This window comes from Meleagris gallopavo, chromosome 17 (assembly GCF_000146605.3).
Source record: "Meleagris gallopavo isolate NT-WF06-2002-E0010 breed Aviagen turkey brand Nicholas breeding stock chromosome 17, Turkey_5.1, whole genome shotgun sequence".
NCBI classification, from domain to species: domain Eukaryota; kingdom Metazoa; phylum Chordata; class Aves; order Galliformes; family Phasianidae; genus Meleagris; species Meleagris gallopavo.
In genome coordinates, this window is record NC_015027.2 from 10852689 (window position 1) to 10866500 (window position 13812).

Consider the following 13812-nt stretch of genomic DNA (forward strand, 5'->3'; position numbering starts at 1 on the left):
CGTGTCAGCGTCGGTGTGTGGGGCGCGGGGTGGGCTGTGTCTGCCGGGTCTGTGTCGGGTTCCCTCCTAAGCTAAAGGCCCGGCCCCGGCAGTGCTGCTTCCATTGCAGCGATCGCTGCTTTCTCTTCATTATTGACTCTTGGTTATTAACCAAACCGTCCCATGGGACTGCCTGGAATCTCGGTTCTGGAGTTCTATACTTCTTTAAATCCTCGATGAGCAGGAAGCCCTGGTACGTGCACAGATAGCTGGGAGAGCTGCAGAGAAGGAGACGTTGCACGTTTTGGAAATAAACCATTGAATGCTTCTACTGCACTTTCAGAAACTTCTGGAGGGCTTGTGGTGAGCTCAGGTTGTGCCCAGTGCTTTGTGCTGGGGACATGGGGCTGGGAGATCCCATCCTCGGTCCCATTCAGTGCTGGTAACTCTCAAGCAGCTCACAGTTACATTTCCATAAACTGAAGGAGATGGCATCCACCCTCTTCTTTTAATAGAGGTGTGGTCCATAAGGCAGCAGGTCCCAGCATGCAGCGTTGCTCGCTCTTGGCAGCTGTCACCTCCAGAAGCTTTTGCTGTATTTAAAAATATTTTATTTTATGCTAAACTGTGTCTCCAAGGAAAAGGCTGTTTTTAAGACAGGAATAGGAAGAAAGGCCTAGGACAAAGGAAATGGTTTTAAGTTGAGGGAGGGAAGATTTAAGTTGGATGTCAGGGGGAAATTCTTTACTATGAGAATGGTGAGGTGCTGGAACAGCTGCCCAGAGAGCTTGTGGATGCCCCATCCCTGGATGTGTTCAAGGCCAGATTGGATGGGGCTCTGGGCAGCCTGGTCTGGTATGAAATGGGGAGGTTGGTGGCCCTGCATGTGGCAGGGGGTTGGAGCTTCATGATCCTTGAGGTCCCTTCCAACCCTGGCCATTCTGTGATTCTGTGAAAGGCTGAGAGCTTCAGAACAGCTTAAAGCCCTAGGCACTTCTGGAAGATTGTGGATTATTAAAACCAAATGCAGCATTCTGAGTAAAGCAGTAATGCTGCTGCTTGCTGATGAGTTCCAAACTGTTCAGGCAAGATAAACAGGATGGTGAAAACTCTGAGGAAGGCTTCTCCTTGTCTTGAACAATTAAATGCAATGTCTTAGCTGAGCTGTACTGAGCAAAGTCCCTGCACTGCATCCAGAGAGGAAAAAAGTGTGAGAATTGTCTGGCTGCGTGAGGTTCTCTGTTGCTGTAATTAAATCTCACTGTGTAGTTTAGATATTGATTTTTCCTTTTTTCTTTTTTCCTTTTTTTTTTTATTTTTGCTTACCACAACAGTAAGGCTTTGTCCCTACTTCCACACGTTAGTCTGTTTGTCTTGTTTGTTGGTGTTCAGAAAGGCCTTGCAATAAGAAGTGGACTGATACTGGATGAATGATAATGTTTCATCCACTTTCCTCTGTAAGCAAATTTGTCAAGGGTAGTAGGTTTGTGTGTTTTTAGAACAGGTCATCTGGAGAAGCTGCTGTTAATCTCAGTTGTTCCAAATGTTTAAAAATAACACAGATGATCTGTGCTTTGCATGTGTTACTTCATAACTGCTTAGTAAGACAAGGGTTTTAGAAACCGATAGGGCACAGGAATTTGCTTTTAATTTTGATTTTGCCACGTCAGTAGGCCGTTCTTGTTTTGTTTCATTTTACTGTCTCCAGCAAGCCAGGAGCCCTGTTATCCTTCTCTGTTCAAATCTTCAAATAACTCTGTGTAGGAAGCAGAGTATGAAGAAGAGTGTGGTTTCTCAGCACTTGCAGCGTGCGGGTCAGAGGCAGTGTGTGTTCAGTGAGATCGTTGTCATCTGGAGCATAAGGAACTCGCTGAGCTCAGGAGGTTCTCTTCTCTGGCAGCCAGCTGAGAGCTGTGGATGAGGCTGTCTACGCTGCAGTGCATGGGCTGATGGAGCCGTGGTCATGTGCAGCGCATGCAGCTCTGCAGCATAGCTTGGGGCTGGCCGGCCTCTTAACAAAGTGGTTTGGTCTGACACATCTGTGGGTTCCAGCATCTCTTTTCTTTTTATTAAGCTGGAGGCGAAGGCGGTTTGATCAGAAAGCAGGGTGCTTGCTGAAGACTTTTATTTTCTTCTTTCTTTTTTTTAAGCTGACTGGCACTTTGCATGGGCTTAGCTCTTCCTAAATAACCAGCGCATTGTTAAAGTTTGGGAGCTGCTCTGCTGCCTTTTTTTGAGCTCTGAGATGTATCTTCAATATATACGCACTATGATTCCATGATTTTGTGGGTTTTTTAATTGCTTTTTTTTTTTTCCCTTAACAGTAAATTGTAACTTCTCTGAATTTATGATGACTTAAACTTTTTGCAGATGAGATCTGGTTTACTGATATAATGCTGATTTTATTTTTCATGGATTTTTTTTTTTTTGCTGATAGCTTTCTTCAAATGTGAACAGAGAAGAAATATTCATAGAAGCATAGAATGGTTTGGGTTGGAAGGGACCTTTAAGATCATCCAGTTCCAACCCCTGCTGTAGGCAGGGACACCTCCCACTGACCAGGTTGCTCACAGCCCCATCCAGCCTGGCCTTGAATGCTTCCAGGGCCACAGCTTCTCTGAGCAACCTGTTCCAGTGTCTCACCACCCTCAACTTCTATATGTGTGTATATATTTATATATATATGTAGGAGTTCTATATAGCCTTTACATCTACCTTTAGAACATTAATGTTAGGAAGAACTTTAAAGTTATTGATCATGAAAATAATTAACTTAAATAACTTCTACCTGAAAAGATTCGATAGATAATCACCCTGGTGAGCTTGAATTTCCTCCTCATGCTGTAGCAGGTTTTTTCTGGGGGGGAAAGAGGAGGAGGGAGGCGGAAGGGACAGCAACAGAAGAGTTGTTATGCAGAGTTAATAACTTTTGAGGCATTCTGATCCCCAGATTCCCTTGGCTGGATGTGCAGGAACGAATTTCTTGTGATTCTTGTTTCTAGAACAGTGAGAAATGTTTCCATGCAGCAGGGTGTAATCAGGGTGCAAACAGTTGTTTAAGGGAAGCACGGATGATGCTCAAAGCACGTTGGAAAATGTTTCGTGGAGCATTTTGGCTAAAGGTACAACTTCAGAAAGGTGTGAGTCCTTCCTGGGAAATGTAGAACAAGCCTTTTTTGGATGCTCCAAAGCAAACAGCTCCTCTGTTTGGCTCAGGGTTCAGTTAAACTGTGGCCATGATAACATAAGCTTTATAGTACCAAACCCTGGTCTGATTATCTAAGTAGTCCAAATTCCACTGCTGTTCAGCACAGCACAGATGAATGGGAGGTAGGGAGCGATATAAGCCTGATGTCCAAGTGGAATTCAACAGAGGAGTTTAGAGTAGTGTTCTGGCTCTTGTTAATTAGCAGGATGTCCTCATTTTTGGACCTTTCCTGAGCAAATGTAAACCAATGGATCATAAAATTGCTTTTGGTCTCTTGAGACCTCTTCGAACTGTGGTCTGCAACTCATTCTAAAAATACTGTTTTGAGCTTGCTGAGGTCTGGAGAAATGAGGGGACACAAAACCCATAGCAACCCTGTGCTGCCACGCATCTTGGAGTAACTGCAGTGTGCTACTGGACAGCTGATCAAATCCTCAAGAGCAGTTCTGAGGTGACTGCTCAAGGGGGATGATGCTAACGTATCTGCTAGAAAAGATTCGACTTAAAAAAGGAAATGTAGAGAGTGGTTAAAATACTGATATGTTACCTAACATCCAAGATGACTGCACTGAAGGTTCTTGTTGTCTTTATTTCTCATAGGTGTGGGCAAGAGCAGCTTGCTGTTGCGTTTTGCAGATAACACGTTCTCAGGTGAGTATTGTGTTGGCTTGGGTAAGTGAAATGGTCCAGGTTTGCTCCGGTCCTCCTGGCTGGCAAGGAGCTGTTGTGCTGCCTTTGCATGCTTGTACTGGGGATGCATTGTTTCTAGCTCTGCTTCTTTTGCTACAGGCCTATTTCCTGTTTGATCTTCTCTTATCACTGAAAGTACCACAGTATTTAAATACTGCTATGGTTCCAGAAATAGCTTGGGTGTTTTAGCTTAATCAGTGCTCTGTGCAGACTTCCCATTGGCCCTTTGGGATTTAGGCTGATTGACTATTGTAGCTCAGTCACTCGCATTTGTGACATAACTAATTTATTGGGAGGAAACTCTTAGAACAGACTGTATTAAAATAAGCAATTAGCATTTGAGGAAAAGCTTTGTCTCAGAATTTTTACACAAAGAATACCTGCATGGTTACTTAAGATATTTGGGTGCATACTCTTGACCGCCAATAGAAGAATAATTGTTCAACACTTAAAATTTTTTAGGATGGCATGGAAGATGTGGTTTTATGGCTAGAAAAAGAATCTATGGATAAAAATACACAAATCAGCAGAACCTGAGAGGGCATTTTAAACGATGAGCAGATGGGGAAAGAGTTGTCCTCCTGCCCAGTCTGAGAGCTGCTGCCAAATAGGAGTCAGAAGCATGTTTTGAGATATACAAAATAAACGAGACTTACGTTCTCACTTATTCTTTCAGGCAGCTACATTACCACAATTGGAGTGGATTTTAAAATCCGGACAGTTGAGATCAATGGAGAGAAAGTGAAGCTACAGATCTGGGACACAGCTGGACAGGAGCGCTTCCGAACTATCACATCAACGTGAGTGGAATTGTGACTTGCAGCTTGGTGTGCAGAGCTTGTAGTTGGGATGTTTTAATGTTGCAGTCGATCAGCTAATGATGGCTTTGCTGCCTGTGTAGTGGGACTTCTCTCAGCTGGTTTAGGGCAGATGGGGTGGTGTCACTCTGGGTAATGAAACTGAGATTTCAGATTTCTTCAACATTCTTGGTATTTCCATGATGGCTTTGTCTTACTCCTCTGCTTCTAGTTCTCAAAGCAGAATTATTTCACTGCTTTGCATATGCTAGAAAATTTATCTTGAAAGCCTGCCCAGGAAGATCATCCCCTGGTTGAACGTGCTACAGAGTGTGGGTACAAATTCTCTGTGTTGTATAACTGAGTAGCTTTGAGGACTAAGAATGGGGTCTCTCTCTGTTAGAACAAATGCATTTTAGAGGCTATCTTTATGTAGAGTTCTGTGGAAGCAGACACCCACACGAAGTTAACCTTTTCCTTGATTTGGGTTCAGTTTCATACTCATTGTCCTTTCGAACAGCATGTGCACAGCTTTTCCTGTTCCTGGACAAACCACACCCAGAGCTGCAGCGGTGGGAACTAAGAATAAAATGCATTTGTGAATGGATTGCAGTAAACGTTTGGATTTGTAGTGCCTGGCTGAGGGGAGTAGGAAGAAATGTACTTGAAAGTGGAACTTTTGTTTCCTTTGAGTATTAAATATATATATATATATATATATTCTTGAAAGACTCAGGTATTTCACTTCGTCTTTCATGTCTGACTTCTTATTTTTGGCTGCATTTCGAGAGGAGGATCATTTTCAGTTGGTGTTTGATTAAATTATTCAGGCATAAAAACAGTGGGATTGCTTGCATCTGATGCCTGAACAGCTAGAAATGGCAAAATTGGGCATGTGTGCCCCTCCCCCCCCCCTTCTCTGCACTTCTGTACAGATACTACTGGATTACTTCCATTGTTTCCTAAACGTTTAGCTAGAAAAAACTCTGTTACCTTTTGTAGGGTTCCTGTGTGTGACATCACTTCTCGTTTCAGTGCTGCAGCAGCTTGGGGCAGGAAGCAGTGAGGGGAGGGCAGCAAAGCACTGCTGCAGCTCCTATCAGCTGTGCACGCAGGGCAGGCCGTGCCCCAATTAGTGCTGAGTCAGCAGAGGGCCTTCCTGTTTTCAGATTCCCTGACACAATTCAGAGCTGTGTTAATGAGTGTTGGTTCATGGGGCTGAGGGGCTGATGCCAGCTAGTTTAAAAAGCCGTGGTATCCGGCACTGAATGGGGAATACCAGGAAAAGAGGCTTCCTTTTGTGAACAGGAATAGTTGCAGGTCAGTCTTTGCAGACTATTTTATGGATTTTTTATTTTTTTTTTTTCAATTGCAGTAGAAAATGCACAAGCTGAAGGGATTGGAGGCAGTTGTGCCATGACCTGTTTGAACTCAGTTCTTCCTTTATTTTGCGTTGCTTTTTACCAGAACAAGCACAAGTCGTGCTCTCGGGGAAGTGAAGGCTGCAGCCTTCTGCCCTACTGCTGGTAAAGCAGCTACAGAATCTTGTGTGGCGGGGAAGGAAGATTTGAACTTTGTGCAGCTGTAAGCAGGGAAGTTCTTCTGTCCAAGTGCGTTTGTGCTCTTGAGGAAAACACTGACGATGCTGATTACATTGTCGTGAGGGCTTCTCTTGCAGCTGGGTGGGCTGCTGTGACTGTAGCATTTCCAGAGGCACTCTTGACCTAAATGTATCACCTGTGAAAACAATATGTCACAAGATTCTGATTTTGGAAAGGGTTTTTTCTCTCTCTGTTTATTGGCAAAGTAATGCAGTAACTGATTTGCCGAGGCCAAACTGAGCCCCAAGCAAATAGAGTTATGGGGTTAGTATTTATGAAAGGGCTTGGCTGACCGCATCATGGGTGGAGTGCAGGCCTGCTGTCAACAGAGTGATGTAAAGTCTTTGTTACAACGACTATTCAGATTGAGGTTAAGGATATAAAATGTGTTCCTTCAGTGTTACTGTACCCTGGAAGTGCCTTTGCTGTTAGAAATTGGTGTTGAGCCAGGAGGCAAGCAAGACAGAATCCACTTGGACACTTAGAGTCCACTTGGTAATAATAGTGATAAGTTGGAAGTGCTGCAGTTTAGATCTGGGATTGCAAAGTCACTGAGACAGTAGGAAATTAATAGTAAAAAATTGGGAAACATTCTTACATTTGTTTCAGTTGTACTTGACTACAGATGCAGAAACAGAAGAACAAAGTAAAAATGCTAAGGGATAGAAATAATACAGAAATAGATTGAGAGCATTTGCAGAAACGGAGGAAAGTCAAACTTAAATCAGAATTTCAGACTGAAAATTATAAAAGACAGCCACTGTTTTTTACTGCTTATTAAATGTGAAAGAACTGGAATAGCTGCTACATGGTGGGGGGGGAGGACAAGTTGTATGGATTTGGTTGGTGTGGAACTTCATCCAAACTGTAAATTTGATTTAAATTCACCAGAGATGTGCATGCCACGACTGTGTTGTATTAGCAGAAGTACTTAAGATGTATGAACAGCTGGTTTCTGTACTTTATTTGCAGTTGGACTGCTCTTATTCTGATTCAGGATTCTGGTTTTAGGATTTAAGTTTTGTGTGATAGTTATTAGATGTTAGCAGATGAACTTTCTTCCATGCATTTATAAGGCATGTTCATGATAGTGATAAGCTTTCTGAGATGATAGAACTGATCTGTAAAGCAGATATGGTGACCAAAAGACAGTCAAACAGGCCTCTGATAATAGATGTGCTTCCAGGACACTCCCCCAAAAGAAGGTGAACATGAAAATAGATAATTAGAACTCTCTGGAATCAGTTAGAGTACTGGAGGAATGAAAAACAAGGAAATGTCCACAATAAACAAGTGGAATAACAAACAAAAATGCTTGATTTAAACCAGCGACTTCTCTTTCAAGTTGATCAGCTGTAGTTTTTTACTGATTGATTTCCCTTCACAAAACTAGTTACCAGATCTCCAGATGTTAATCTTTGGAAGTGTTTACTGGAGGAAATTTAAGAGGTATCTTGAGATAGAGAATGCTCCCTTTATTTAGAAAGGTGGTCTTTGAGGACATGAGAGGGGAGTGCAGGTGCTGAAGGATGTTACCAGTTTGATTAACCAGTTCTAAAAGTGTTCTGATTTAAGGCAGCTGTATTAGTAGGTATTGTTTTCAAGGCAGTTTTTTATCATCCTGTAGGTAAAGCAAGCTGCTTGGGTACTTTGGTGCTTATTTCAACTTCAGTGCTATCATCCTTAATCATTTCCCACACCAAAGCTATAGTTAAAGCCTCTCTATCTAGGTAGGTTTTCCAGTTGCATGGAAGATAGCTGCGTACTACCAAGCATCCAACTGCATAGACATGTGGAAATAGCTTAAGTCTTTCAAGAAAATGGAATAAATTCTTGGGCACTCTAAAAACAAAGAACTCTTCTATAACTTTTTATTTGCTGTATTTTGTTAACATGTTTGTCACTGAGACCAGCAGATACTGACTCTTACAAGGTCTGTGGAAGCTACCATCACTTCTTTAGTCCTTCAGCTGAACACTGAAATTGAGAACTTCATTTCTCTTCTGCTCTCCTTCTTACAGTATCTGTCTGCCATGAGATGTGGATGGGAAGATGGGAAGATGCTAAGGCATTCTTTCTCTAGTGCCAAAGCCTAAACTGCCTCTTGGTTGCCAAAAACACAAAACCTACACGTACTTATCCTTGAATGCTGGAAGCCCCATCTGTTCTCTACTCACCAAAGCCTACAACTTCTTATAAAAGCAATTCTGCACTGCACCATACTGAAATTTGAAGTATGGAATAGGATAAACCAGATCTTGTCTTTTTTAGTGCTGTCCTGCTCTTGAGTTTGGAGCATCTTTGCTGTACTCGTTAAGCTTAAAATGTTATCTGGGACACAAGGATGTATCTAACAAATGAGAGAAAATAGCATGGCTAGCTTTTCTTTAAAAAAAACACCAACCTGTGTATTTTTAAGGCTTAGGAGTTAGAGAATAAAAGGTAGTCATAGTCTTATCTCTTGAGCTGCTAAAAGGTAATGTCAGCCAATGGAGAAAATGACATTTTAGTGTAAATGAGGGGTTGGCAACCTTTCTAGAAGGATGTGCCAGGCAAATCTCTCTTCCAAAAATAGAAGCAATGTATGCTGATAGGAACTCAGCAGGAGTCAGGGGGTGCTGTCTTGCACAAAGGAAGACATTTCTGATGAGGTGGCTGGCAATATTAGAGCTTTGTAGCAGGAGATCCCAGCTCCTGCAGAGCTTTGAATGTCACTGTGGTCTGTGCTTCGTGGCCCTGCCCACAGCTCTCATCTCTAGAAGCAAATGACTGTGTGCTGACAGCGTATCAGGAGGGGAACCTATATGTGCAAGGTGCATGTTATCCTACTCCCCAGCACCATATGCTTTTGCTTAGAAGAAAACTTGGGTGCGTAGGCAAGGTAGGAGCTGCTGGATGCTGCCTCCATTGAGTCTCTGGTCTGGGTGACGGGGATACAAGGCATGGTTTTGTGGTGTGCCCCACAGAATGAAGCAGCTCTGCGTAGGTGTAACTGAACCATTGCTTTTCTGTAAAGGCTGAGTGTTGTCTTTGTGAACATGATGCTCAGTGTTAGAGAGGAAGTGGTAGGCTGGCCTCAGAGGTGCTGAATTAAAAGTCTGTGAAGGGATAAGGGCGAATTTGAAGTTTATACATATTGAAATCTAGAGTTTTGATAGGATCAAGTCTTTCCCTTTCTGATACTGTCACATACAACAGTACTGTCAGGAGGTTTTCCATGTGTGGACTCAAGCTGTAGAATGCTTTTTTCTCTAAGGGGTATAAGTTTGTAACTAAGTAAAGCACAAGTGCAGTGCTGTAACGAGTTCTCAGGCGTTAAAGGAACTGATTGAGAATGGATTAGAATATGAGATAGTGCAGGGCCTCTTTCTTACTGGCTGTAAATAATTCTCACCTGAGTTCTTGCCAAGGAACGTGGATGTGCACTCATAGATGCCTGGTAAAGCACAGCATGGGAGGAGTGCCTTCTGAAAGCAGCCAGGTGAGCAAGAGGAATGGGTTCTACTCCTGTAGAGTATGCATCTCATCACAGAGAGGTGTTGATGTGCCATGACTAACACTGCAGAGACATTAGGAGATGAAAAGAACTGGAGTTAGGGGATGAGATGCACTCTGTATGTGATGTGTGCCTATCTTTGGCATGTCTTTGTTGATGTTTCACAAAGGTGGATGGAGTGGCCTCACCATCCATTCTTTAACAGAAAGCAAAGGTGAGGAAGAGGCAATGGCTTATTCAAATGTATCAGCAGCAGAAGTGAGACAACACTGAGTTCTTCTAAAAGTTAGCACATTTGGATTAGATTATACAGTTTTGAATTTCAAAAAGGAGTTGTAAGAAATTATCAGAGCCAGGGCGATCACATCTAAAATGCAGCAGAAAGGAGGCTGCTGCAGTAAGTGTTTGTGGTGTAGCTCTAGAAACACTCTCACAATTTAAAGGAAATTCCTCAGGCTTGGTACGCGTTTGTTTAATTAAAGATCTTAATATTGATCATAAAAAAGAGGGTGAATGAGGAAGAAATAAAGCTACTTGAAATATGAAAACTGGATAGTGGTGAAGGCCTTGCTGTCAGCTGTTTTAATTACTTTTTTTTTGATCAGAGCTGCCAAACTTGCAGTAAAGAAAATACCTGGTAGTCCTGGGAATGTGGCTGGAAACGGAGGAGGTTCAACTTGCTTTCATAGCTTGTTGTGTGCATACTGCCTGCCTTCAGCAGCTTCCTGAAGGTGATAACACTGGAACTTGAATTATTATTGAACTTTTTTAAAATTTTTGTCTCATTACTTATTTCTTAAAGGTGCTGATTGCCCAGGACTAATAGGAATAAACCAAAGCAAAGCTTATTTTTAATGGCTGGAGGTAGCAGAACGCGCTGAATGTGCATATGGAGTAGATCTGTTGAGTAGGAAGGTGCGATTGGAGCACAGTTGTTCAACAGGACAGAAATTTTTGTGAGCTCAAGAGAACTGTGACTGGGGGTTGAGTATATTTGGAGATTTTAATCTGGAGGTAATCTTTCATCAATAACAAAATTACTGCAGGGAGTTGATGTGACCGATGGAGCGCTAAGGTTCACCACACAGCCGGTACTGAGGTCGTGCTGGGAGCACTGCTGCCTTTTGCTCACGTTGCCAGAAGACACTGTCATCTTTGAGGGTTTTGGCAGCATGAACAAGGGAGTCAGCAACAGACCTCGGGCTTTGAAATCTGTTAGCATGGACTAAATGAGCAGAGAATTCTAGATCTAGAGGAATAGCTTGTGGCAAAGCTGTTACAGAAGGATTAAATGACTCCCATTAGTAAGGAAATTGCTTGCCAGTGTGACTCCCATCTACAGGAAGGGTCGTAAGGAGGATCTGGGGAACTACAAGCATGTCAGCCTGACCTCGGTGCCAGGAAAAGTTATGGAGCAGATCATCTTGAAGGAGATCACACACATGGCGTATGCTGGACGACCCGGGGGTCAGGCCTAGCCAGCACTGGTTTGTGAAAGGCAGGTCCAACCTGATGTCCTTCTGTGATCAAGTGACCCACCTGCTGGATGAGGGGAAGGCTGATGTAGTCTACCTAGACCTCAGCAACGCCTTCGACACTGCCTCCCACAGTATTCTTCTGGAGTCTGTGGCTTGGACAGGTGCACTCTTTGCTGGCTAAATGTTGGTGATAGGTGGATGGTGGGACTGGATGATCTTAGAAGTCTTTTCCAACCTCGATGATTGTATGAAATGGGGTCATTTGATTGCCTTGATTGGGGATTTGTTATGAATCTTGGCACAGCTAAGTGCGAGAGCTGAGAAGGTGATACCTAACTTGAATTGACATTTGTTGTCTTTTTCTGCTCTTTAGGTATTACAGAGGAACACATGGAGTCATTGTTGTCTATGATGTAACCAGTGCAGAATCTTTTGTGAATGTAAAACGGTGGTTGCATGAAATTAATCAAAATTGTGATGATGTCTGCCGGATACTAGGTAAGTGATTCATCACAGATTTAAAGCATCTTAGTTAGTGGGCTGACCTGCCAAAGTACTATGCTGACTTTTTCCTTTCTTTTTTTAGTGGGGAATAAGAATGATGACCCAGAGAGAAAAGTAGTAGAAACAGAAGATGCCTATAAATTTGCTGGGCAGATGGAGATCCAATTGTTTGAGACCAGCGCCAAAGAAAATATTAATGTGGAAGAGGTAATATAATATGCAGAGCAGAGTATGGAAAATAACTACTTGGAGATGCTGGCTTGGGAAAAAGAAAGAATTACATTATTTCTGTTGAGGAAGAAAGATAAAATGCTTCACCCAAATTGCCTGTGAGTAGATAGTATGACAAGAGACATCTGACTGCATTTGGAAGAGGTTGAGGAAATGAAGACCTCCCTGTGTTTTTACTAGCTTTACAGCACTAGCATACTAGGCTTGTTCTCAAGAAAGATGTCTCACTGGGGAGGATACTTACAGAAGGTAGAACTGCTCAGTCTTTACTCTAGGCTTCAGTTGACAAACTCACCTGTTTTTATTTATTGGTTTGGGAAAGAGGATAGAAGCATTACTGATGTAGCTTGGAAGCACCTCTGGAGGATACCCGATGTGAGCTTGGCGTGTTCTGGTAGGCTGGGGAAGATCTCTGCACTGAAAAATTTAAGAGTAGACACTTTTTTTTTAAAGCAACTCCCTAATGACTAGCCTTAGTTGCTAGGTGGTCTGATCTTGCTTGTTTCTCTTGCAGATGTTTAATTGCATTACAGAGCTAGTTCTGCGAGCAAAGAAAGAAAACTTAGCAAAGCAGCAACAGCAGCAACAGAATGATGTGGTGAAGCTAACGAAGAACAGTAAAAGGAAGAAGCGGTGCTGCTAATGCCCTTCCCCTGCTGCAGAGACTCTGCTCTGACAGATCAGCCCTTCCAGCTAGACTCGGGCAATTCCACTGGGACAGGCTTTGGGAGGACTTTCTCAGTTTTGTGCCGTTATTTAAAGATTATTTTTTTTCTCCATGTTTTCTATCAAGAGGCGCTGGCACCTTACCACTTCAGTGCCAAGAAAGTATCGGATGGAATCTTGCCCCTCTCTCCTCCCCTGCTCGTTCCAGTGCGCCTTGTAGACAAGAAAGGACGTTGCCTACCAAGTGGACTAATTAACCCAAGAGTTTGTATATAATGTATATTGCGTTAACCAGCCTCGCCTCCCTGTTGTTGCTTTGGCTTATGCCTTCTTAATGTCAACCAATCATGGACTGCAGAGTTCACCTTTTTAATGAAATAGTACCAAGTTCTTAATTCAAGTTGGCCTCAGGCTGGCAGCAACTGCTTCCTGGGGCCTCCGGCTTCACTTCTGTTGGGCTCCAGGCTGGCAACTGGTGCCCCTGGGGCCTATGGCTTCACTTAGAGTTCCAGGCTTTTACTTGGGGCTCTGGCTTTCTTTTTCTAGGTACCGGGATTGCAGGTGTTGTTGCTGAAGCCTAGGGTTTCACTTCTCAAGCCCCTGGGCTGGCAGCTGGTGCTGCTGCTGGGGCCTTGAATTTCAGTTTGCCATGATCCGGGTTTTTGGCTGGGTCCTTGGGTTTCATCTTCATGTGCTGCAGCCCAGCTGTACCCATGCTCTCCTTCCATTTGTATCAAAAAAACAAAACAAAAAAACCAGCCTGCAGAAGTGGGATTTATTTGGATAATTTTTTTTTTTTAAGGGTGAAATTAAACTCCTTTGACTTCTGGTTCTGCCATGGTCCTAAATGAGGGTCCATTTCTTTTGAGAACAAAAATCATGTCGTTCTGCCAAAAAAAACCAATCAACAATACCCCTTTCTCCTCATTGTCCCATCAACAAATGGGAGATCTGAACGTGAATGTGAATTTTGGTGGCAGAGCTGTGTTTTTCAGTGAGAAAAGGCATGGAAAGAAATCTAGCCATTCTGGATTGATGTCTGAAAATGAAAGCTGCTGCAGGATCATTCCCAGGACTCTTCTATTAGAAAGGAGGACTGCTCTTTAATGTAAGAAAATGGAAAACTTGCTTGGAGGATCACCTTTGAAAACAAACCGGTCTT

The 13812-nt window shown here is 42.9% G+C and overlaps 1 protein-coding gene across 1 annotated transcript; it reads left to right on the forward strand.

Annotated features, from left to right (window-relative positions):
- Positions 1-215: 215 nt before the first annotated feature.
- On the forward strand, positions 216-13624 carry RAB35 (RAB35, member RAS oncogene family). Its single transcript, XM_010720506.2, has 6 exons — positions 216-232; positions 3762-3838; positions 4554-4677; positions 11623-11747; positions 11836-11960; positions 12499-13624. The coding sequence occupies exons 1-6, from the start codon at positions 216-218 to the stop codon at positions 12625-12627; spliced, it is 597 nt and encodes a 198-aa protein (XP_010718808.1). The 3' UTR covers positions 12628-13624.
- Positions 13625-13812: the final 188 nt, after the last annotated feature.